The 24,394-nt window shown below is 35.6% G+C and overlaps 1 protein-coding gene across 7 annotated transcripts in view; it reads right to left on the bottom strand.

Annotated features, from left to right (window-relative positions):
- Window positions 1–1,874: 1,874 nt before the first annotated feature.
- PRP4K (pre-mRNA processing factor kinase PRP4K) overlaps window positions 1,875–24,394 on the bottom strand; it is a 34,637-nt gene continuing 12,117 nt past the window's right edge. The window contains exons 5-20 of one of the 7 annotated variants that reach the window (XM_063298841.1): window positions 22,164–22,245; window positions 18,131–18,341; window positions 16,802–16,875; window positions 16,319–16,409; window positions 15,990–16,137; window positions 14,420–14,557; window positions 11,455–11,608; window positions 7,805–7,919; window positions 6,793–6,944; window positions 6,432–6,518; window positions 5,573–5,668; window positions 4,887–5,021; window positions 4,313–4,358; window positions 3,715–3,799; window positions 2,908–2,953; window positions 1,875–2,058 (exon numbers count right to left, since the gene is read on the bottom strand). In XM_063298841.1, coding sequence (XP_063154911.1) covers window positions 4,920–5,021; window positions 5,573–5,668; window positions 6,432–6,518; window positions 6,793–6,944; window positions 7,805–7,919; window positions 11,455–11,608; window positions 14,420–14,557; window positions 15,990–16,137; window positions 16,319–16,409; window positions 16,802–16,875; window positions 18,131–18,341; window positions 22,164–22,245 — 1,450 coding nt within the window. In that variant the 3' untranslated portion in view covers window positions 1,875–2,058; window positions 2,908–2,953; window positions 3,715–3,799; window positions 4,313–4,358; window positions 4,887–4,919. Of the gene's footprint in view, window positions 2,059–2,907; window positions 2,954–3,714; window positions 5,669–6,431; window positions 6,519–6,792; window positions 6,945–7,804; window positions 7,920–11,454; window positions 11,609–14,419; window positions 14,558–15,989; window positions 16,138–16,318; window positions 16,410–16,801; window positions 16,876–18,130; window positions 18,342–22,163; window positions 22,246–24,394 lie in introns of those variants that run through there. The other 6 variants (XM_063298840.1, XM_063298835.1, XM_063298839.1 and 3 more) reach the window with 6 other exon arrangements.

The raw sequence follows: 24,394 nt of genomic DNA, 5'->3' as shown, positions 1-24,394 counted from the left end.
AGCCAGCAGGTGACTGGAATGCTGCAGCCCATCGCAAATGCAAGCCAGTTGCCGAGCAGATTGTCCAAATTGCGATCACGTGACTGTGGGGGTGCTGTGACAGCTGGAACTTTGAGGACCAGTCGTAAGTACCACCCATTCAGTGCTGTCATAACTTTGAACGGTTGCTGAACGAGTGGTCGTAACCCGAGGACTACCTGTACTCTTGCATGAATACTACAGTACTTCTAAGTTATTTTCACAGGAAGGCAGTTGTGGGGAAAATAGGAGGAGGAAAGAGTATTAGGTATGTTTGCCGCCTTGAGTTATAAAAATAATAAAGACAGGATAGAAAATTAACATATAAATACATTTTTCACCAGGAGAAAATGATTGAGCAGAATACTCTTAATTAATTTTAAGTAGACTGAAAAACAGGAAGTGATCATAGGTGTTGTGGCTTTAAACCTTCAATTAAATAGAAATTGGATTATCCCATTCCTCACAAACTTTTATACCTGGGTTACAAAATTTCTGGTGCTCCTGATGTTGCTGAGATGCAACTATCAGCATTGTGAACCACTGGCCATGTTGGTAGGGTCTGTTGGGAATTGTTCAGTTATTTCCAGAGAGCCATCTCATCAAATTTCTACCCCAAACTCTTTCCAAATATTTATAAACAGTCAAAGGTTCAAACTTTATCTACATTTTATATTCAAGTTGAGTATCAGAAAAATAAATGTTAAAATACGAAGGCCTGTGGCACATTAACATTTAATACATTGTGGTGATGTTCATGTTTCATGAAGTAGAACCCAGTATCAGATGCTGTCCATGCTTTAAAAATTATGCAGAAGGGGTGCTTTGGGGGAACAAGTTCATTTCTTTATGCCTCCAACCTTTTTCAAACTTCCTTGAAATTTTGAGTTGACTTACTACAGCAGTCACATTTTTCAGGCTCTCTTGAAAGCTTGAAAAATGATGCAGCAGATCTGAAGAGTTACCACTTCCGCCATGTTCTGAAACACCTTTTAAAAAATATTTTTAGCATGCTCAACCCTAATATCAGGTACTACATATTATTTATCTGAAAGCCATGTACGATATATGGAAAATAGTCTTTGAACTGTTTTCCTGCTGTTTCTGAGACTTGTTTTTTATATTTGTGTGTGTATGCGTGTGTGTAATTTTATAAGGTAAGATTGACCTCCAGGCAGATTTTTCTTCAAGTACTTAGATAGTTGCTACGTGATACTTTTTGAAAAACCATGTATTTTTAAAATTTCTTTCATTTTATTAGAACTTAAATAAATAAATGCCAGTTAACAGCCTTGAGCCTTCCCAGTCTTTGGACTTCAGCTCCCAGAATTTTCCAACCAATATGTGCAATGCTGATTCTGGGAATTGAAAACCACAAAAGGCCTATGTGGTATAGTAAAAGTATCAGACTTGCTCCAAGGAGACTCAGATTCTAGGCCATCTTCATCCACAGAAGTTCAATGGCCAACTTTGGGACAATAATTCTGTTAGTCCAACCTATTTCACAGGGTTGTTGTGGAGCAAAATGGAAGGAAGAAACACTATACGCTCCGCCTTGAACTCCTGAGAGGTGCGATACAAACCTAACAAATAAATACGGAAGAGGCACAGATTAGAGAAGACTGAGCTGGACAGAACAATTAGTTTATAAAAAGTATTTCCAATTCTCTCACTGAGGAGTGGAGGAGCAATGTCCAGAGAAATGTAAATTAATAATGTGACCTCTCTCTGTTTACCATCCTGTTAAATGAATTAGTGGCCTATTACAACTAAGCTGCTGGCACATATATAGCTAACTATTATCTATTAGGATTCAGAACAAAGAAACTGAAAAATAAGCTTTATCAGAGACAATGTTAAAAATAAAAAATGAAACTTTATTAAAGGACATTTCTGTTTCACACTGATTCACAGCTCTGTATTACAGCTTGTCAATTTCAGTGGCAAAGACATTTATCATTTTGAATTTTCACAGACTGGTTCAGCTTCTTGAGCTCACATCAAGTCATGTAAATTTCTGTCAGAGATTTTCCACTTACCCTATATAGGAAGGGAAAGATATTATTAGCAGAGTATTCAATATCACCTACCAAAATTGTTCTTACACATCTTTTTGTATCATAACAATCTATGCAGTAGCACAAAATACCAATGAACAGAATAAAGCATACAGTACTTAAAGTGTATTTCAAAGTCTGACAAACTATTACAGAAGTTAGGATTTTAAAAAATCACTTATGCTTCATCACAACCTCACTTTTGGGGCCTTTTGGTAAGCTTAATTTGGCTTCCATGTGAAACCACCTTGTTCAGAAAATCTAAATAGGACTGCTGGATAAGGCAGAACAAAATCTAATCCACCAGTACAGTATGGATTTGGACTGGATTGCGCAGAATTAACTAAAATAGCTGGTTCTTTACACAGACATCCAAATTCACATACTGTAATGCTCAAAACAATGCAAAAGGACTGAATAATTTATGTCCATTTTAACATCTGAAACACAGAGTATTAATAGTTGGCAGCCAAAACAATGAATGCTCCAGGAAAATATTGTCCTCTATGACTACATGCTTATAAGGTCTTAACAGTACGTTAGCAATCCTATTACAGCATTTGATTATAGCTTGAAAAGGGGGAGAAAACTCTATAATAAGGTATTTAAAATACAATCAGTTTTACCATAACAAAAATCTTATCACCCAGAAATGAAACACATTTTTACAAAAAAACTGACAGACAAAAAAACCCACTACCACAATAGTACTATGCTAAGAACTGCCGGCATGAGAAAGTGTAAATGAAGTCTATATCTGTGAGCTGTGAACAAAAGAAATTTAAAAAAAAAGACGTAAGAATGTTTTGCATATCTTTTAGAGAACAGAAACCTTTGTTCATGTCTTCTGGTTGCCATCATCTTCATCTGAACGGCACCTATAACACAAAGAATAAGTAAACAAGCAACTTTGTTTTTCCTTAGGAAAGTTTTAAATTTCTGTAGCCATAAGTGGGGGGGTGTAGCTGCTACTGGAATTGCCATAACTGTTTTTATTATTTGGAAGCAGAGACATGAACAAATGGTGAAGACCATCAAACTTTATGACATCTGTGTCATATAGCCACCAGATGTACAAGGCAGGCTGATAGTATTGTCAAAGCAGTGTGCCCCTTTACTGTGTGTGCAAAAGACTATCAAGTAATATATGTCTTCATCTCAGTGAAGTTGCTTTCTGTTTCCTCCACAAATAAGAAACATTTTAAATAAGTTGACAATCACATTTACTATTTTTAAAGTAACATTAAACTAGAGAGACAGCGTAGAGGTTCAAAATAGGCAAGTAATATTATCAACTACCTTTGTAGCTTGTTATTTTATCATAGTGGGGCACAGCTCATAAGAAGTATCCCATTAGCAAACAATATGTTTGGCTGCACTAAATATGGATTCATTTTAAGTACATGCCTTTATGGATTTTAAAAATCCTATTTACAAACTTCAAAATTATTATAAAGCATCTAAGTTTTAGGTGGTTTCATACACTCGTGCAATATATATGAAACATGTTATATGAACTGCTTTTAATAAAAGAATTGGATTGGCAAACATTAATTGATTTAGTTGGGTATCTTCATGATGAACAAACTATTTTTAAGTTGTTGCTAAATGTTTATCTACACATGCTGTCAGAAATAACCTTGTTAGGAAGGTGAAGATGGTGTCTCAGCAAACCAGACCCCCTGGAGTAGGCGTTGAATGGCCTGTGACTTGCCTTCCTTTGTCTCTCTCAGCACCATCAAAAAGGAAAAGTAAGAAAAACAGCACAAGCATTAGTTAAAACCTGCATCTAATTCAATAACCTACAGGAATAAATTTCCTAACAATGAAAGCAGATAGTATCTGCAAGGGGCTGGGGACAGTATTTACACTGAATTGCCAATAAATACTAATCTAAAAGTTCTTTCAAGGGATCACATCTTTTAGTAATTGTTTTAATCAAAGGACTTATCAAAAATGAAAGATTTCTTCTTATGGTTTACCTGAGTCGGCAACAATGGAGACAAAAATCTTTTAAAAAGGGCTACCAATGCCTTGTTCACAAAAGACTTTATTATCTAATGATGCATACCGAAAACATACAGAAATCTGCATGGTCCACTTTACATGCAGCAGAACAATCTTCACTTTACAATAAGTGAATGTCAACTATTTTATGCAAGAGACAACACTTTAAAGTCACATTTCTTAAAGAAAGTTTCATTTACAAAAGAAATAAAAGGTAAAGAAGCAATTACCGCTTTTAAAAAGCAGCTGCTTTGTTCAAGAGTGGAAGGTTTATGCCTGTATTGAAAGACAACATGATCACAAATAATGAAAACAATGAACAAATGAAAACACCTTTAGCATAAAGCAGTACATTTTCAAATGACATACAAATAGCTAAAAATTTAATTACGGTGCTTTCTATCTGGCCAAGAGGAGATAAGGACTTTTGGAATCAGAGCTCAGCATTTGTTGTTAGTAAATGAAAATGACTTAAGTACTGGTTTTATGCCATCGTGAACTGTATTTAACAAAAGGTATAAAGTCTATGTAGCAAGTTGATATTTTTTTAAAAAGTAATATAAACAGTACACTGAAGGCGCTCTCTCCATCAAGTGCACACTCCTCCATTTTTTTTTCTTTGAATGTGATGATCAAACAGAAGCTGGAATTATGCCACAGTTGTAATGCCAGAAAACAAAACAAAAAAAATATCCTTTATAAAACATGCAGGGAATTCTGCTACAAAGCGACTGACTCTCATTGGTCAGTTGATCCAGTACAATTAACATCTTAAACACCAGTGATGTTGATGGTTTAGCTTACCTTCAGTGTACTGAAAGTTGTACGCAACCTGCTTTAAAAGAGGAGACCATCCCTGTGGGCAGGCTCAAGTAGGAACAGACCCCCTTCGGCACTGACTACACCAAGGGCATGCTGCTGTGGCCTGCACGCACACACCTAGGAAAATGTAATATAAACAGCATTTATGCTGGCCATTTTTCAGAGACAAAAATGAAGCCAAATTTGCTAAAAACCAAAATTAACCACCCAGTCTTACTGAAATTTCCTAACATTTTTTTTTTATATACAGTCCGTGTGTGCATATGTGTGTATGTATCATATAGAGGAACTGCAACCATATATTTTAGCACTGTACTCCTGTGCAGTCTTGGCAATTAAAACAATTCTACAGTGAAAAAATCTTCACATAAGAGACAAACAGATTTACTCTAACATTTCTAAAAGAAATAATCCACCTTCGGGTTAATTGAAATATATCATTCTTCCTCAATTTTGCAGGGGAATTATTTATATGTTATATGTACATTTATAAATTGCAGTGAAACTTCATCAGTCTTTGTATATTAACTATTCAAACCCTTTGAACATCTTCGCTGGATTTAAATTTTCTCCTGGATGAAGGCATGCTGCAGCGCCTGGTTGATACTAATCCGTTTAGCTGGGTCTAACATGAGGATCTGGTCCAACAAGTCCTTCAATTGGTGAACCTTTTTGCGCTGATCTTCAGGGAGACGCTGGCACCCAATTAAATCTGCAAGCAGGTCCTTTGTTGGATTAATGGTGCTCATCACAGTCACCTTTTCCTACAAAGACAAGGGCATCCAGCACTTATTTTCAAGACAGTAATAAAACTATCAAGAATATGAAATGGACGGTACAGTTAGAAACTAGACTACACACTATGGAACTGCAATTTGGCTTTTGAAAGTAAAACCATTCCCCTAAATAATAGCTGTAACATGGTCCTATCCTAATGTTGTCAAATGGCGGAACAGGAAGGGGAACACAAAACCTTCACAGTATTGTAACTACTTGCTTAAACCTTACATGACCAATGCCTTAATTCCACTCTCTCCAAATCCATTCTACAGAGCTATGGCTCATAGAGAACCAACGCTGCAGACCAGACTTTAACACATTTTCTTTCTTGGATGTTAATGCTTTCACAGAGTCTAGTGCAGCTCTGGAGCTTCAGGATTGGAACCTGTGATTTAACATAAAATATGTTTTCCTGTAGACTAGGCTCACAGCTACCTCTGTCTCCCATATTGTCTGACTTAAAAATCTAGACCTTTAAGACTAACAATGTGAAGAGGACAGGAAGATCTTCTGAAAGGAATAAATGCAACCAAACCAAACAACTTTTTTTGGTCAGCTCAGGTTGACCCTCTTCATAAAGAAAAACCAAAAAAACCCTAGGATATTTTGAATTCTTCACTATATCACACAATTTCTTGTAAACCAAAGACACATATTTACGAAACCTTCTTATCCATTGTAAGGCCTTCATGCAAAATTTGAATTAAAGATGCCAAAGACAGTAATCTTGTTTAAACTGTTACTCACCCTTTCTGTTACTTTATCTACCTCTATGTACATAAAGTTGAGGTTTTGATCGAAGTGCTGGTCTTTGAACGCACCTTTTCGGATCATCTGGAAATAAGAGCATTAAATTTTTTTTTAAAGTGCAGGTTTAAGTGTTTATCCTAAAACAGTAATCCCAAGAGGAAAGTTATTTCACTGATGATAAACAGAAAAATGAAAGTCAGTGCATTTATTTAGCTTTGAATGAGAAAAAGTTTCATTCATTCTTTCATACACTACAAATTTAGTTCCAGAAAACTTAAACAAGTCTATCCCACCCTTCCAGAAAACATTGGATATTTCAAGGGAAAAAAACCTAGCTTTGTTGACTTTATTTCTTTACCTTGTTTGGCATCTTTCCTTTGAGGTCCATAGCAAGTTTCAACATATGATTATTGGTTTTCCCAGGAAATAATATTTTTCCTGTGTAAAGTTCATACAATGTACAGCCTACAGACCACATATCTATACCGTAGTCATAGATTTTGCCTATAACTGAAGGAGAACAATTTTAGAGTTCAAACTATTGATCATATTAAACAGACTGCAATAAATATCATTACTTTTTCTAAGTTCAGCCTGCCAGAAAAGAACATGAATTATAATAGCTAGAGTATTTCTCCATGCCATCAACTCAGGTAAGTGTCTTCCTGCCACTAACTATAATTTTCCTCATACTTCCTCCTTATTTTGTCATTTACAAATAACTGATGGGCATACTAGCTGTCTTTTGTCAAATCAACTGTGTTAAGTGGTAGATGGAAAGAGATTGGGTAAAACAGTACTGCATGGGGCAGCAATGTCTAAGTCACCTTATACTGTTGCAAATGTGCAACTCTAACTTTCATTCAGACAGGAAAAAGCAGGATCCATAAGTTTAAGTTAGAGCACATGCAAAATTCCTTATCAAACTCATTTATCAGGCAGTTAAACATATAAGAGATGAAGCAGGGACTTCTCCAGTGGACAGAAGCAAGGACCAAAAAGGATAGATGAACCAGGTTGTGAAGAGAGAATCAACCAAGAGAAAAAAAGATTGGGAAGAACAAACTAAGGATCTTAGAAAAAAGCAAGAGTAGTGGCATAGTTCTCAACAAAGAAGAAAGCTGAGGATTTAAAAAGATTAAGCTGCTTAAACCCCAAGACCATGAGATTTTGTAGGTGGCCCCTACCTTCCCATTCAGCTGTAATCTTAGCTTCAAATTCCAATTTCTATACGCATTTTCATATTAATTAAGGATTATACATATCTTTCACACCAAAGAATGTTATCAGTTACAAAGCTCAAATAAAAGTTAGAATAATCTTCATTACTAATTTGAACCTAAATATCAGAGTAGAGTAGATTAACTTACTAATCTCAGGAGCACGGTAAAATCGACTAACAAGATATGGTGTGATATCATTGTCAGCAACATGTGAAGCTGATCCAAAGTCACAAAGTTTTAAAATGGTTTTTGATTCATTCACCTAAAAGAAGCAAAAATAATAATTATGGATAAAATAGTAAGTGGAACCACTATATGCTAATGTGAACACTAATTATTATGCTTAAATGCCCTGCTGTAGGCTACTAAGAAACAGAATGCCAGAGAAAACAACCCCTTCTTGGTTTGATCCAGCTGGTTACTTTTATATTCTAAGCATAAATGTCAAAATACAGAGAAGCTGACTGTGTTGCAACATATTGATCTTACTTGTTGAAAGTGCTACAACTCCTATTAGAGGAATTTATAGCAACACTGTCAAAAACAATTGGAATTTGTTCACTTGATAATTCAATGAAAAAATGAAGTCAGCATTACTCCAAACCGTTTTTTTTCAGTTCAATTCAATTTTATTACGGTCACCGACTAGTACAAGATACAATTCTATAAAGATATACACATTAGCCTTAGCCTTAAAATATGAGCCATCTGATTTAAAATAATTTTAAATTTGAATTTACAAGTTCCAATTAAATGTTAAAATATGTTTAGATCACAATGTAAATGAGCCCCTTAATCAAATTTAAAAACAATCTTATTAATTTGCATTATCATGACTAATATTCTATCAAATATAAGTGTCTATAAAATATATGTAAAATATTAAAAAGAGTAATAAAAAGAGTAAAATATCATATATAAAATGTGATATATAGACCACAAAGTTATTACAAGGGATACATTACTATATATTTCCAATCATAATCTGACGTATCTTCACAGCAGCTGCGCAGAATCTGGCTACTTGTGCCGTGACAGTTGGATGTTCGTCTGTAAGTAACATTTGCACATAATCTATATCTTTCCATCTAGGGTATTTATTAATCAAAGATAATATTAATTTACTCCTGAGCTCTTTATAAAAAGGACAACGGAGAAGCACGTGGTCTGTGGTTTCTATCTCTCCATTGTTACAAGGGCACCGCCTTGCAGCTATTGGGATTTCTTTGTACCTGCCTTCCAAGACTGTAGAGGGGAATACATGGCTTTGAGCTAGGGGGAAAGCTTTCCACTGGCTAGGAATTTCGAGTTGAGAAAGGTAATTAGCAGTATTGACAATATATTTATTATGCTCTGAAGACAGGAAATCCAGGGAAGCTAGACGCACTCTTGCCTCAACTTTTATCATGCCAACTTCCAATCGAAGATGAGCGTTTGACACACATTTGGGCATTTGAAGTACTGCTCTAATAAATTTTGACTGAACCTTTGGCTAAAACTCAAGCATTATCCCCAAGGTTTAGCACCACTCATTTTTCAAGATTACTTCCAATCCTCTTGGTTAAAGGATATTGAATTTAGTCTTGCAAAGCTAGGATTTTCCACAGATTTAATTCTTAGGATGCAATATGAACAGGCAAAATTGACCCTGAAGCAAAGGATAGAGGACACAGAGAGACAAACAGACTTACAAAAGGCTCCTCATTTCCTATCTTCAGAGCATAATAAATATATTGTCAATACTGCTAATTACCTTTCTCAACTCGAAATTCCTAGCCAGCGGAAAGCTTTCTCCCTAGCTTGAAGCCATGGACTTCCTTCTGCAGTCTTGGAAGGCAGGTACAAAGAAATCCCAATAGCTGCAAGGTGGTGCCCTTGTAACAGTGGAGAGATAGAAACCACAGACTGCGTGCTTCTCCGTTGTCCTTTTTATAAAGAGCTCAGGAGTAAATTAATGTTATCTTTGATTAATAAATACCCTAGATGGAAAGATATAGATTATGTGCAAATGTTACTTACAGACGAACATCCAACTGTCACGGCACAAGTAGCCAGATTCTGCGCAGCTGCTATGAAGATACGTCAGATTATGATTGGAAATATATAGTAATGTATCCCTTGTAATAACTTTGTGGTCTATATATCACATTTTATATATGATATTTTACTCTTTTTATTACTCTTTTTAATATTTTACATATATTTTATAGACACTTATGTTTGATAGAATATTAGTCGTGATAATGCAAATTAATAAGATTGTTTTTAAATTTGATTAAGGGGCTCATTTACATTGTGTTCTAAACGTATTTTAACATTTAATTGGAACTTGTAAATTCAAATTTAAAATTATTTTAAATCAGATGGCTCATATTTTAAGGCTAAGGCTAATGTGTATATCTTTATAGAATTGTATCTTGTACTAGTCAGTGACCGTAATAAAATTGAACTGAACTGAACTCCAAACCATAAGGCATTTCATTTCAAAATACAATGGGCAAAATACTCTTCTACTTATCTTCTGAACAGCATTTTGGACTTTTAATAGAAGTCCCTCCTTTTTGGTAATGAATTTATTCCGCAAAAGGGATGTACAAAGCCTGTTACTGGAAAGGAACATTCTACAAAACTCAAATATTCTGTTCTTCCTTTGGCCCACACCAATTCATTTTTTCCAGGAATGGTCCAGCAGTTTTCTGGAAAATAATTCTCTAAACAAGAAGCAATTTATAATGTTCTGGACCCATTTGAAAAGGTTATTATTTTTTCTGTAACATAATGTCCTGCTTCTGGTTTGAAGGATTACTTTCTAGAAAACCACTGGACTGCCCCCAGAATGGCGTAGTCTGAAGGAGAAACAGTTGGGAGTTCCCTGAAATGCTCCACTCCTGAAGCAGGACGTTTTGCTCATAACCACTACCTAATTTCAGTCTACAAGATGTTTTAACTACGCAGAGGAGGCCCAGTATCACACACGAAGGCCCAGTTTTTAATAAATTAATCAGTGTGCTGTTAAGAACTTAAGTGCGCATATATGCATGAATGCATGGTAGAGACACTTAGCACAGATTTTTTTAAAAAAAGCTATGTTAAATATATAAAATGTTTTTGTCCAATTCTTACTAAGATGAAGATGCTCCTATTTTGCAGAGAACAGTAATTGTTTCATATGCACTCAACTATTCAAAAAGTGGGTGGAAATGATATGTACAGGTTTTAATATGAAGAAATGTATGTCACTGCCTTCTTCACTGTGAAATATTAATTTCTTCATGTAGACTACATTTCAAGTACACAAATATGATAAAAAATAAGTTAAAAACAATGATTGGTGTGTAACACTAGTCTATGCACTCCTACCTGCATCTGTAAGAGAATCATTCCAGATCAAATGACCCAAGTAGAAAAAATGATTCTTTCAAGTATTTTCAGAGGATTATTGATGTTTTCCCCCCCCACAGGCAATCTCTAGATTGTCTTGGGACCACAAAACAGGGACACTGGCAATGACAGTACGGCAATGAGAAGAACTGATATGGCAATTCAGTTGTAATGTTACAGCTGATGGAGGAAGAGCCATCATGCAAGTTATTTTAAATAACTTTTACAGAATATTCATTACATTTAGACCAACTGTCAATTGTAACATATCTGTTATTACATTAAAAAAATATTCTATGCATTTAGACATTTTGCAGGAAAAAGATTTTCCATTCTCATAGAAACTGAAACTTAACATAAATATGTCTATTTCCTTCAAAGAAACTGCTGTAGAACTGTAATTGAGTATTACCTACCAAAATATTGTCTGGTTTGATATCAGCATGCAAAATGTTGCATCTTTTCAGAAGTTTCAATGCCAGGAATAACTGCTGACTGTAGGATCGCACAGCCTTTATATGGAGACCAACATCTTTTCCATATTTCTTCAGTACCTCTCGTAAATTCATACTAAATTGAGAACCAATACAATGAAATTAAAAAAGAGCTAGAAAGGGGAATTAATACTTGTTAAAATTATAATATATTGGATAAAGAAATATTTTGCATGAAAAGAAAACCATTTCTGATTGTTCAAGGTGTTCCTACAGAATTTCTTCCCTTAAGGGATAGGAAGCCACAGTGGAAATACACTTGGGGGGGGGGGGTCCCTTTCTTTTGTTTATTTCCTGATAAAATGATAACAAAAGATAAGAATAATTTATGAAACATCTGCTAATAAGATAAGATAGTTAAGGAAAGCATTAATATATTGCTATTGATACCTTACTTCACAAAATGATTTTTTAAAAACTATGCAATTGAAAGACTCCTACATCGTTTTACATCATTTCAATCCCTGCAAACAGAGGACAAACTATACAGTAGGGATTTGAATGAACTGGGAAATGTGTTTTGTTTCGAGCTCACAACAAAACAGGCATAAATCTTCTACCGGAACATCTTCCATTGGCTATCATTTGATGGAACAAAATTCAAAAGAGTTCAAATGTTCTACATTCAGACATCACAAAAGTCCTTTGGGAACTCCAGCCATAGAAACAGGAAATCAGAACAAGCTCTTTGCCCCTTTATTTCTCATGCCAGGGCCATAAGCACAGAAGTGGTGGGAGTTCTTGCTGATTACTTTTGACATACAGAAAAACTGCCCAAGTGGATTATTTTTAAGTATTTTTTTATTGTAACATTGAGAAACCCATAGAGGTTTGCAGTTCTGAATGCATCCTGAAGGTTAAAAACAACAGGACCCAGGAGAATACACTTGCAGATGCCAAGTTCAACAAACCTATACTAAACTAACAATTAAATTTCCAGTTTTAGATGTACGCTGAAGCTCAACATCAACAGAGCACAAGAGAATATGCAGAGTTTACATATACACCAAAAACAAAACAATCCAATTCATAGTACAGCTAGTCCGTGTTTAGCGACTGCCTCATTTAGTGACCATTAGCAGTTATGAAGGTGATGAAAAAGTAACTTTGTGACCAATGCCTGCATTTACTTTTGTGGGTCTGTAAAACAAAAGAAAGCTGAAGATTGTAAGCACAGCCACAGTTTCACTTAGCAACTGCTTCACTTAACGACTGAGTTGCAGGTCCCAATTGTGGTCACTAAACAAGGACTACCTGTACTGAAAGTGATCTTTACATTTACAGCTTATAACCTCAGCAGCGTTATCAATTTATTGATGGATTATTGCCATAGTCCTCCTCCTTTCTCCACCAGCCAAGCACGGTCCACCATGACCCTTCAGCACTGTGCTGAATTAACTGTGCTACTTTATCCTAGTAGCCCCCACTGCTCCAAATCACCACATTCAATCTAAGTCCATAATACTAGTAACATTAACTAGTCCTGCACCTGGCTACATACAGTAGATTTTTTTAAACAAATCACAAGCCAGAGAAATTAAATCATAGCACTCAGAAGAGCCCAGAATGCATAAAATAATGCTATTCAAAATAGCTTCAACACATTGGGAATGGGACAGACAATGGCAACAGTGTTTCTTTATTGATTTATATCTCTAACAAATATTTTAAAAGATTGTATGTATTTTGATTTTTTAAAAAAGAATTGTACATATTTTGATTTTTTACTTCCCCAGGAGAAAATTTTTTCTCCCAATTACTTCAAACTTTCTGGAAATTTTCCATCTCTAGTCCTGCTATGTCTTTCCCTACTCTGTACTCATCTCACGCTGATCTGCAAGGTCCATTAATCCACAACAGGAACTTTTGGTAGGCATGGTGGACTGTAATAAATGGATGGATGGATACTATGTGAGATGGGCAGCTATACAAATGTGATAGAGAGAGAGAGAGAGAGAGAGAGAGAAATACTTTATCTTTTTTGAAACCAATACAAATCTTAATACACAAAATTCATTTTTATGCAAGTCTGCAGGACAATATTTTTAAAAAATGACTCAGCATAAATATATTTTTAAAATGTTTACAAAGCTTTTTTAATTCCTCAAATTACTTGCCAAGGACCATTGAAAAGAGCAGGTGTGCTAAGTTCATTAACTGGATTTGTATGAAAACCAAGCAGCTGAGCAACAGATGGGTGATTATGAAAACTTATTTGCATTAATTACAGTATGGACGTTTCTTAGCAACTCCAGAATGTTATTCACCAATGCGCTCTTCAAATAAAACTGAACAGAAAGTTGATGCTAAGAAAACAAACTGCCCTTTCAAAGTTGAGAACCTGCTTCTGTATTGGCACAGAAATGAAAAGACTATATGTTAAGTGTTTCAGGTGTACATTAGAAATTTTATTTCTTCCACTTATTGATTTTATGCTGTTTCTTCTCTGTCAGAATTCACTAATTCAGTATTTTATTATTCAATCAAGGATTATATATTACAGCCATTAGATCAACAAAATAGTACCAAACAACTGAAAACAGTTATAACCATATTCAACTAATTATGGTTATTATCTTCTACATAATTAATAATATTAATGATTAAGACTGCCTATGATATAGAGGATATTGTGTTTTCTGATTCAACCAGGGAAGTTGACCAGTGCATCTGTACTTTTAAGCTTTGAATTCATGAATAGATTTGTACTCATCCTCAAATATGTTTATCAAATACAGTAACTATTTATTGTTAAATTGGGAGAACAACTATTTCTGAAGCATTACAACAATGTACAACTTCATAAGTCAGTATGTTATGAACAAAGAGGTTTTAGCGTTAAAAAGCATATTTTTAAAAGGGCTTAAATTTATTTTTTGACACATACCTGAGTGGTTCAAATACTAGACAGAGGTGCTGCTTATGATAGAAATGTCGGAACAAACGTAGACAATGAAATTTGTCATCAGGGTCTGCATCATTGAGCTTTTTCAAGAATTCCAGTTCTTTTAAACCAGTTTTTTGCCTGAAAAAAGATAATTTATAACAGAACATGAAAAACCAAACCCCATCTCAGTTCAATCATGTAATTTTCATTGTTATAGTTTTCCATCAATATTTTAAAGACTTCAGAATTTAAAGTTCGTATCCCTTCAAAACCAGACAAATTAATACAAATGCAAATTCTGGGCATGCTTCTTTTTGTTTTACCCTGAAATTCATAAATGTGATACATGGGTAGTGAAGACTATGAGAAATAACATCTTAATTCTTACATATTCCTTTGTAGCAACGTGTAGGGATGTGTAAAATATTCTGGCATATACTCAGAAGCTGTTTTTAGGTGATCCATGTCTGATATGAAAATTATTTTGGTTCACACAATGGAATGGAATAGGACTGCTTTACTCTGGGTATCAATCAGAACAGGCTGTTCCAGGTAGAGGTGGCAGTGTGAATAAGAGGAGGGGGGAAAAAAGGCTAAGAGCATTGGCTGCAATTGAGGGGAGATGGGGGAGGGAGGAAAGGACCGGGAAAATTAAGGCAAGAAAGCTAGTGAGATATGCCATCTTGAGAGTCTGTTCTTTATTGAGGAGAGCACTGGCGGTAGCAGTAGGTATTGGGGGTGCAGGAGAAAGAAGGCACTGGAAGATAAGGGAAGGCAGGTCACTGAGATAGGATGTGCTGGAAGCTGCTGAGGGTAGCAGGAGAGATGTGTACCAGCCTTGCTCCATTTGCCCTGCAAAATCATGCCAGGATCCCTCTGCAACTTGTTCTGGCAAAAATTCAGAACAACCATAAAAGTCCATAAGTTTTCAATTTACCAAACTGCAAATGACCCAATATAGCTCAGCCAAACTTCTAGGAGTTATGGTTTAATCCAAGCTTGGAACAAAATATAATTTCCATTTTGTGCACACCACTAGTAACATCTTACTTCTGTTGCATTTTGAAATCACTTGTTTCTGGTTTAAGCATTATCCTCTCTTTCAAGATCAAAGAGCTGCCAAAGATTCCCTCAAATGGCATATAAATATATAAAGAACAAAATAGGCATTTCAATTTTTCCTGTAAAATGTGGCTAAGTCACCATTTACTGAATAATTTAAATGTCAGAAATATTACAGATTTTAGATGAGGCCAAAGAATTCACATTTTCCCACAGATATATTTGTTAAATTAAGGAAAACAATTGACTTAAAGCAGCAATATGTCATTTGGGGGAAAAAACCCTGTTGTCTATTATCTAAAACTAGAAGCTGCAGTTTATTAATTTTATTTAATTATACATATGATTGATAAATGTGACACTTTAAAGATATAATATAGTACACAGATACTGCAAGTCTGTGGTAGCTGCTCATCAGGGTTTCTGTTATACAGTACTTGTCAGCAGCATTTGCTACTATTCCCAATTGGCTTGATACAATTTAAAACATTTTAACTTTCTCACTTACATAAGTTCATTGTTTCTAATGATCTTCACAGCCACTTCTTGGTTTGCTCTTGCCATATCTCTGGCTCTAACCACATTACTGAAAACTCCTTGGCCAGTGTAACCATACACATTGTAACGTTTATCTAGAACTTCACCTATGTTTACACCTAGGGGAATGGAAAAGAAAAGTTATTATGTTGCAGTGTGAGCACTTAAGATGTCCCATATATCCAAAACAAAGCAAAAGATCTGGTGGGAGGACTGCTCCATATACAAAATAATGCAACACATTAATTTACCAGTTTTATTCAGCAGGTAATGTAAAGGAGATTCAGCAACAATACTCACGATAATATCCTTCAGCATCTGTCCAGTTGTCCCTGAGATTTGGATTTTCTTTGAAGTCTTTTCCAAAGCCAGCAGCTCTAAGACGTGCACTCTGAAATAAAGACTGGTTTAAGCTTCTTCCTCACATTCTAAATAACTGAATACTAAATATATAGTTTAAAAATAAATGGAAATTGTATCTTAGTGATAAATAATATTAAGCAACCTACACTACCACATTGTCTTTTACTGACCTAAAAGAGTAAGATACCAGTGCATACTTCACTAAAGTTAAAAATATTTTAATATTTACCCACTTACATGCCATTGAGAAATAGCACCATAATAATCCCTTCAGAGATAATAAAAATGGTTAAAGAATCACAATCTAAACTGTTTCAGAAAATAATTCAGTGAATTTTAATAGGTTTCTATATATTTGTTTCACTAGAACAGTGCTGTATTTCAAAAACTGTTATAAAATATATCTATTATTGCACCTACGTCAAAATATGCAGCAAACATATCATCTGATTCTGTAAACATATCAGGAGCTGTGATTTTCTTCTGAGATGAACCTTAAACAAATATTTACATAATTACTTAAAATGTAAGATAATGAAATGATAAACAAGTTAGATATAATTTTGTAAAATGTACAACTAATCCGGGATCTTCTTGGATGACCTATACACAATTACAATCCATAAATAAAATAAACACAACCTCACATTTGTCACAACCAAGGTGTTCAATTAAAATCTACAGGGTTGAAATGACTGAAAAATAATGTTTTCATCTAGCACCAAACTTAAGATGAGCTACTCTGTTTTACAATTCTGAATGGAGCAAGCTGTGCCGCCTCAACTCAAGGATTGATAGGAGTAAGAGTTGAATCTCCAAAACAGCTTTTATTAGAGTTTAAACTACACAGTGCCCCCAGTTTCATCTTTCAGAGGTTCCAAAATTAAAACCAGCAATCACTGGTTGTTTTTTTTTAAAATAATAGTAGGATGTTTCTTTCACACAGCTCCAGTCAGTAAACTAGGCTGTACATTAAATCAATCCATCACTGCATATGGGATAATCTCTATGATTTTGTTTGGATATAACGATGAGTAACAGTGAGCTGCAATACTAGCTAAGAGAGATGGACATTTAATTCAATTTTCTATTTCTCCTTTAACTGTAAGGAATCCTAATACAAACACATGGTATAATATTTACAATTAAATTATTAGATAAATGTTGAAATGCTAACACATGGTGCTATTTAGAAATAATAATATGTACACTGTGTCCCCATCTGGGATATCATATTAAGTCACATTACACTGCGTAAAATTCATTGTTTCAGTTCCACAGATATAAAGATGTTTGCTAGAAGAAACAAGAAGTAGTTTCCCTTATCTTTTGCAACCCTATATGCCATGAAAATGTGCTGTGGAGGGGTTCCCAGCCAGAACATTTTTGAGAACAAAAGAATGCTGCAGGAAGGGGAAGGGAGCGAAAGGAGAATATCATACTGCATGAACAGAAGTTTGCTCAGTACTATGGTAGACGTTACCTATTATGCTAAGGATTGAACAGGAACCTTTAAAGTCTTTGAACTTAGTCTACCAAGATGAGTATATTTTGACTTCAGCATCTCAAGTCCAGCAGTGGCTTCAGCCATAATTTAGCTAATTTCTAAAGGGACGAAAGTATTATTTCACAGTGTCATAAATGAAGGACATATATTGCTTTACTCAGCTGTCCTGATGTAAATATTGTACTGCTGATTGCTTGATAATTATTCTCTGAGAACGTATTAGAAACTCTTTTAATTATTACCATTATTTTGTTCAACTGCCATGAGGTTGTGCTTTGCCTTCACTGAGGCTTCAAAAGTGTCCACATTTTCTCGTTCATACTCTTTAACATCAGCTGCTACCCGTTCAAGAATGTCATCTGGTGAGTTTGAACGACTGCGAGTGCTGCTTTGAGGGCTGCTTGGTTCAGATGGCACAGACATGTTACTATCCTCGGTTAGGTACTTATATTTCTAAAAAGAAAACAAAACACCATAATTTATACTGCATTTAATAATAAGATAAACAAAATAGCTATTTAAATTCCCTCCAGCATTACGAAAGAATCTATTCACTGTTTCTTCTGCTCTATTATAGACATATTTTATATCCCTACATTTTTTCTGAGTTCCTGAACCTCAAGAGCAACCTCCCAAGAATCAAGATTCTGCTATGAAAGCAAATATCCCTCCATCTAGAATATCTATTCTAGACCTCTGCAAGAAAACCATTTAATATACAGTAGAATCTTGGTTAACCGGAACTCAAGCAACCGGCGCTCTCAAGCAACCAGCAAAAAAAATGAAATAATATGTCAAAAATTTAAATAAAATCAATTTTTAGCGGAAAGATAAGTTCAAACTTGGCCCACCGCACCGTGCTGACCCCCCCCCAGCAGAAAGGCAAGTCCAAACCCGGTGCTCTGTGCCGCACTGCACCAATCCGATCCCCCTCCAGCAGAAAGGCAAGCCCAAACCTGGCATTCCACGCCGCGCTGACTCTCCCCCAGCAGAAAGGCAAGTTCAAGCCCACCGTTTTAAAGGTAAGCCCAAATCCACCCCTCCACTAGAAAGGGACTGATCGGCGTGGCACGCCAAGTCCAAACCCACCCCTCTGCCAGAAAGGGATTGCCTCTCTAGCAGAAAGGTAAGTCCAAACTTGGCATGCCTATTTTTAATAGTAACTCTCAAGCAACTGGAAACTACATATATCTGGCATCTACTAATCCCCAGGGGTGCCGGTTAACCAAGATTCTACTGTATTCCAGACTTCAATAGCCTGTCATTTACTATGTCAGCCCTTTGTTCAATGTGTTTCTTTTTAGCTCCTTTCCTCTTTCAGCTGCTACGTATGTGGAGATACACAGTAGCAACCAATTATGCCAGAAAATGTTTGGGAATGCATGGCTATTTGAATATTTGTACACACTCTAGGGCAGTGCTTCTCAACCTTGGACTTCAGCCCCCCGAATTCCCTAGCCAGCATGCAGGCTGGGAATTCTGGGAGTTGGAAGTCCACACATCTCAAAGTTGCCAAGGGTGAGAAACGCTGCTCTAGGGAGTGTTAACAGCCAGCTTTGAGGCTCGTTATACCACTCCTCTGGTTGCAATAACATACAGCTGCTGGTTGAGTTAATGCCCCGATAAAATGAACAGGACAATGATTAGACATGGAGATACGCTTCCTCTCTGTCCATAATGGGCAGGCATATGGCTCTACATACAGTAGTTGCATAAGTTTAAGAGCAATTTCTTAGTTTTCATTTATTACAAAGATTTCTTTTTTGCAACCCATAAAAGTCACCTTTTAAAGAAAGGACCTACATTACAAATGTTTTAACAAATTTCACTCAGAGCCATTACTACTTTGAATAATATGACTACTTTAAAATCTGACAATTACAACCTTGTCTTAAATAACAGCTGGAATCTAGGAAACAAAGTAGATGACATTTCCTACAATAAATCTATTTAAAATTTTGGCTTCCGGTGGGGACATGGCTGAATGAACAGCTGTGTCCGCGAGCTCCACAGACAGAACTGACAATGCGGCAGTCTTTTTGGCTCGGGCAGGCTTTTTCCTGAAGCCCAGAGCGTTTTCATGGACAAAGAAAACACTTTGAATCTTCCCATCTGCCCTCCAGAATGGTAGATTGCAGCCAGAGAATTGCAAACAGCGTCTGCACCAATCTGGTAAGAGCCGCCAGGAGGCGGGGACATCACCATTTCCAAGCCACGCTGTAGCCTTAAAGAGACACCCCATTTCTAAATCACCCAATTTGTATTTTTTAAGTTACTTATCCTAAGAGAGGCTTTTTACAGCAAGGAGAAGCATTCTCTCTTGGTGCTTATCATTATTTCTGGGATTAATTTTTAAACTTTTAAAGTTTTGGCTTGTTTCCCTTTTAAATACTAAGGAGCATTGAGAATAAATAAGCACCTCCCTATTATTTCTGTATTGAATTTGAAGAATTTAATATTTTTCTACACGTTGAATATGATGTTTTGAATCTTCAGCTTTCTGTTGCCACTTTCCCTGGGAGCTGCTTGTTAGCAGCTCCCAGGAAAAGTGGCAAGAGAAAGCTGAAGATTCAAGATACTTTCTCTTGTGTCAACAACTTTCAGAAATTTCCCATTAACTCATTGACTCCTATTCTCACTAGTCAATTATCTAGGGGGCACCACAATCTACTGCCTGAAACATGGAGAATTTCAAGGAGACTTTCTCAGAGTTTCATTGTGAGCTTAAACAGTCCTTTAAACAGATCTTTTCCGACTCCTGTCAAGCTATTTTGCAAGATATTCGGGACACTAGAAAATATCAGCTTTAAAATGTGTCATCTGGCTGGGAAAGTTGTGGAAGAAGTTGAGGAACAAAACAACGATAGAAATGTCTTTACTGATAGTGAGATCGAGGTTTCTGCTGATGACAACCACATTGTGGAACTGAAGGGATTAAATGGACAGATCGAACTGCAAATGATAAATGGAATTGTCTTTTTGATGGAAAGTTATGGGGAAAAAGAGGTTTTTTTCTATGAGGTTTTTTTTTTTTTTTTGCTGAGAAATCTGATTTTTTAAGGGGAGCAGTTGGACTTTTTGATCTCTCTGTGAAAAATGCCTTGTGTTTATTGTGGAGATACGTGAATATTTTGGTCTATTTCAAAGTGGGGTAAGGATCTGAGAATGTTTATCTGGATTGCTTTTAAGGCTTGTCTGACTTCATACTCTTTTTCAACAATTTGTTAAGATTAATAAGATATAAACAATAAATGCTGGTTTTAGGTTTAACAGAATTAAGATTGTAATAATTGCAGTATTAATTTTAAGAGTAGACAATTTATATGTTTTTTATTTTCTATCTGGTCTTTATTATTTCTATAAATAACTCAAGGAGGCGAACATTCCTAATACTCCTTCCTCTTCCTATTTTCCCCACAACAGCAACCCTGTGAGGTGAGTTGGGCTGAGAGAGAGTGACTGGCCCAAGGTCACCCAGCCAGCTTTCATGCCTAAGGCAGGAGTAGAACTCTCTGTCTCGTTTCTAGCCTGTTGCCTTAACCACGAGACCAAACTGGCTCTCTTACAGGAGACAGAAATGTATAGAAATAGTGGTAGGAAGGAAATAATTAAATAAATTGTTTTTCTGGGGGGGTGATTAAGAGGTTTACTGTATGCATGTATGTATATGTGTGTATTTTAATATAAGGGGAAGGAGCAATTGTATTTAGTGACTTTTATAATGTGCTAATAGAATGATTTATAGAAATAATGTGATTTTGGTTGGATATAGAGTAAGGGATTATGAAAATTGCTGTATATTCTTGTTGTTAAAAGTCGGATGTCACCTCTTTATGTAATCTTTAATTTTTTTTCCTTGTGTTTTCACACTTATTTATTTATTTATATTTTTATTTTTATCCCACCTTTAATATTTTTATAAATAACCTAAGGTGGCGAACGTACCTAATACTCCTTCCTCCTATATTCCCCACCACAACCCTGTGAGGTGGGTTAGGCTGAGAGAGAGAGAGATTTGCCCAAGGTCACCCAGCCAGCTTTCATGCCTAAGGCGGAACTAGAACTCACAGCCTCCTGGTTTCTAGCCCAGCACCTTAACCACTAGACCAAACTGGCTCTCTTAGTTTTTAGGTTTTTTTCTCTTTTCTTTTTGTATTTTTTTTTGCTTTTTTATAGTTTTTATCTTTGCTTTAAATCTAATAAGATTCTTACCCAAAAAAATATATCTATTTAAGAGTTTAGTCTTCTGATGAGGAGGATAGCAACATAACAAACCTGCACAATTGCTTGCCTCTGTAATCTTCTTTGCTCTATTAGAGCTTCCTCATCTTCTTCTTCAACATCAAAGTCTTCAAGGCTATTTTTAAAAAGTAACAATTTGACATCTCAGTATTGCATGTATTGATACAAGAACATGTATGTCCAAAATAACACTCAAAATCCTTGGCCTGAAGTTCACAGAAAATTTCATCTCTGTCTTCAGGCAGCAACTTTTGCTGTACCATATCCTAAAAGCTTCTTAATTAGATGATAAGAAAGTCTTTCTGAAGAAAGCTGGTTAGAGGGAAAAGTGGATTTTCTCCATATTGGGATGCCTGTCCACTTCAGCAGTTCTCAACTCATCAGGAGGTTCTACACTTCTATGGACAGGAATGGTTTCCTTTTAAGGAACTCCAAGGAATTGGAAACACTTTTCCCCTTTATTAAGTCATTATGTTAGTTAAACTATGAGGAAGACTAATAATTCTTCCTGAATTTTTGTCCTAGTTCCACTGTGGTATTTCCCCTCCCCCCGCCGCCAAATATTTATGTTCTATATCTTGCCTTTCTTCCAGGAGCTTAGAGCAGTACACAAAGCATTTTCTTCTCCAGGTTTCCGCCACCCCCACCCCAAAATCCTGTGAGGCAGGTTGGGCTGAGAGTGTGTGACTGGCCCAAAGTCATCCAGTGAGTTTCCATGACTGAGAGTACGTGTGAACCTGAGTCTTGCCCCAATACGTTAACTGTGTTGGCTCTCAAATATGTCTTTAAACGTTTTATGCCTAAATATAAGCTCAAGTCTGTTTAGATCACAAGAAGGGCCTGTATCTCCTTTTAGTGGTCCTGGAGCCTCCTCCTATGATATGGGAAAAGGAACTAAAAAGAATGGCATCCACCTATTCTGCATCATTACTCTGCACAACTTCCCTCAATTTTTAATGCAGCCCAACTGCCAAAAAGTTTAGATCAATAATGTGCAACGCTAATTCTGTATTTCTGCAATATTTACAATATTAAAAACACTGCTTCTTTTATAAGAAAACATTTTAGTTCTCAAGTAGGGAAGTGCATATTTCAGATTCCCCCCCCCTTTGATTCCGTTGTTATAAATCTTAATATGTTGTATTGTTTCAATACGTTGACATTTGTATGACTGAAAATTATTAGCATTCTATTATTTAGGTAACTTAGAATATTGAGAGAGAAGAGAAAGAAACAATATTCTATCAATGTTAGTTACAATTTAGGGAGTCAATATTACAGGCATAACATTATTTGGCTTTTTCGTCCAAAGTTGAGTATAACACTGAAAAAGAATCACTACAAGTCACATCAAAATATCTGTTATATACTAGAGGTTTCGATCTTAAGCTAATTACTTACTATTAAAGTCTCCCTTGTATTGTTACTTAGTATATGTGTGTGTGTATTTATACATGTTAACAAAAGGAAAAAATAGATAAACAGCAAATTTAACAAGAATTAATTACCAAAAAATAAAGAAAAAGGAAAATTAAAAAAAAAATTGGGTTTCTGACTCCCCTCTTTTTACACTCTGCTAATTTGCAATATTTGTAGGCATTTAAGCCCCCTTAGAAGCCTGTATTTCAGATGTTAATAAGCATTTTTAAAAAATAATACAGTTCATTTTCTGATTATGCAAAATCAAAGGTTCATGAGCCTAGAATAGCTCACTTCAAGCATTATCTGGCAAGATTTGGACAATGCTATCATATTCCCCCTCAGTGTTTTTTTCTCAAGGTTAAACATTCTTAGTTCCTTCAACCTTATTCCCTCAGACTTAGTTTCTTGTCTCTAAAAATCATTTTTGCTTTTCTCTGAATATGGTGCAGTTTACCTGAATCTTTCAAAGTGTAATGTGTAAAACTAGGCAAAATACCCAAGGCATGATGTGACCATACAGATTAAACACATCTGTCGTTTTCCATCATTTTATTTCTATTGATATAGTCTTTTGCATTTGCTTTTTTCTTCTGTAGAGTTCTTCACTTAAGCTTAAAAGAACTCTGTTTCATTCTCCCATTGCCATTCATTTTTCTAAATTATCAAACTAGGTTTTATTTCTGCCTTCTATCAATTCATCTAATTCTATCTCATCTGCAAACCTAATAACCATAATCTTCTTTATATCTCATCTATTAATAAAAAAAAGATGAAGGGTACAAGGCCCAGAACTGAATCTTGTGACACCCCCTCCAGTTTGATGAGGAACTGATGATGCTTTG

Source organism: Candoia aspera, chromosome 3 (genome assembly GCF_035149785.1).
Source record: "Candoia aspera isolate rCanAsp1 chromosome 3, rCanAsp1.hap2, whole genome shotgun sequence".
In the NCBI taxonomy this organism is placed as follows: domain Eukaryota; kingdom Metazoa; phylum Chordata; class Lepidosauria; order Squamata; family Boidae; genus Candoia; species Candoia aspera.
The sequence above is the reverse complement of the archived record's forward strand: the minus strand, read 5'-3'. Positions and strand labels throughout refer to the sequence as shown.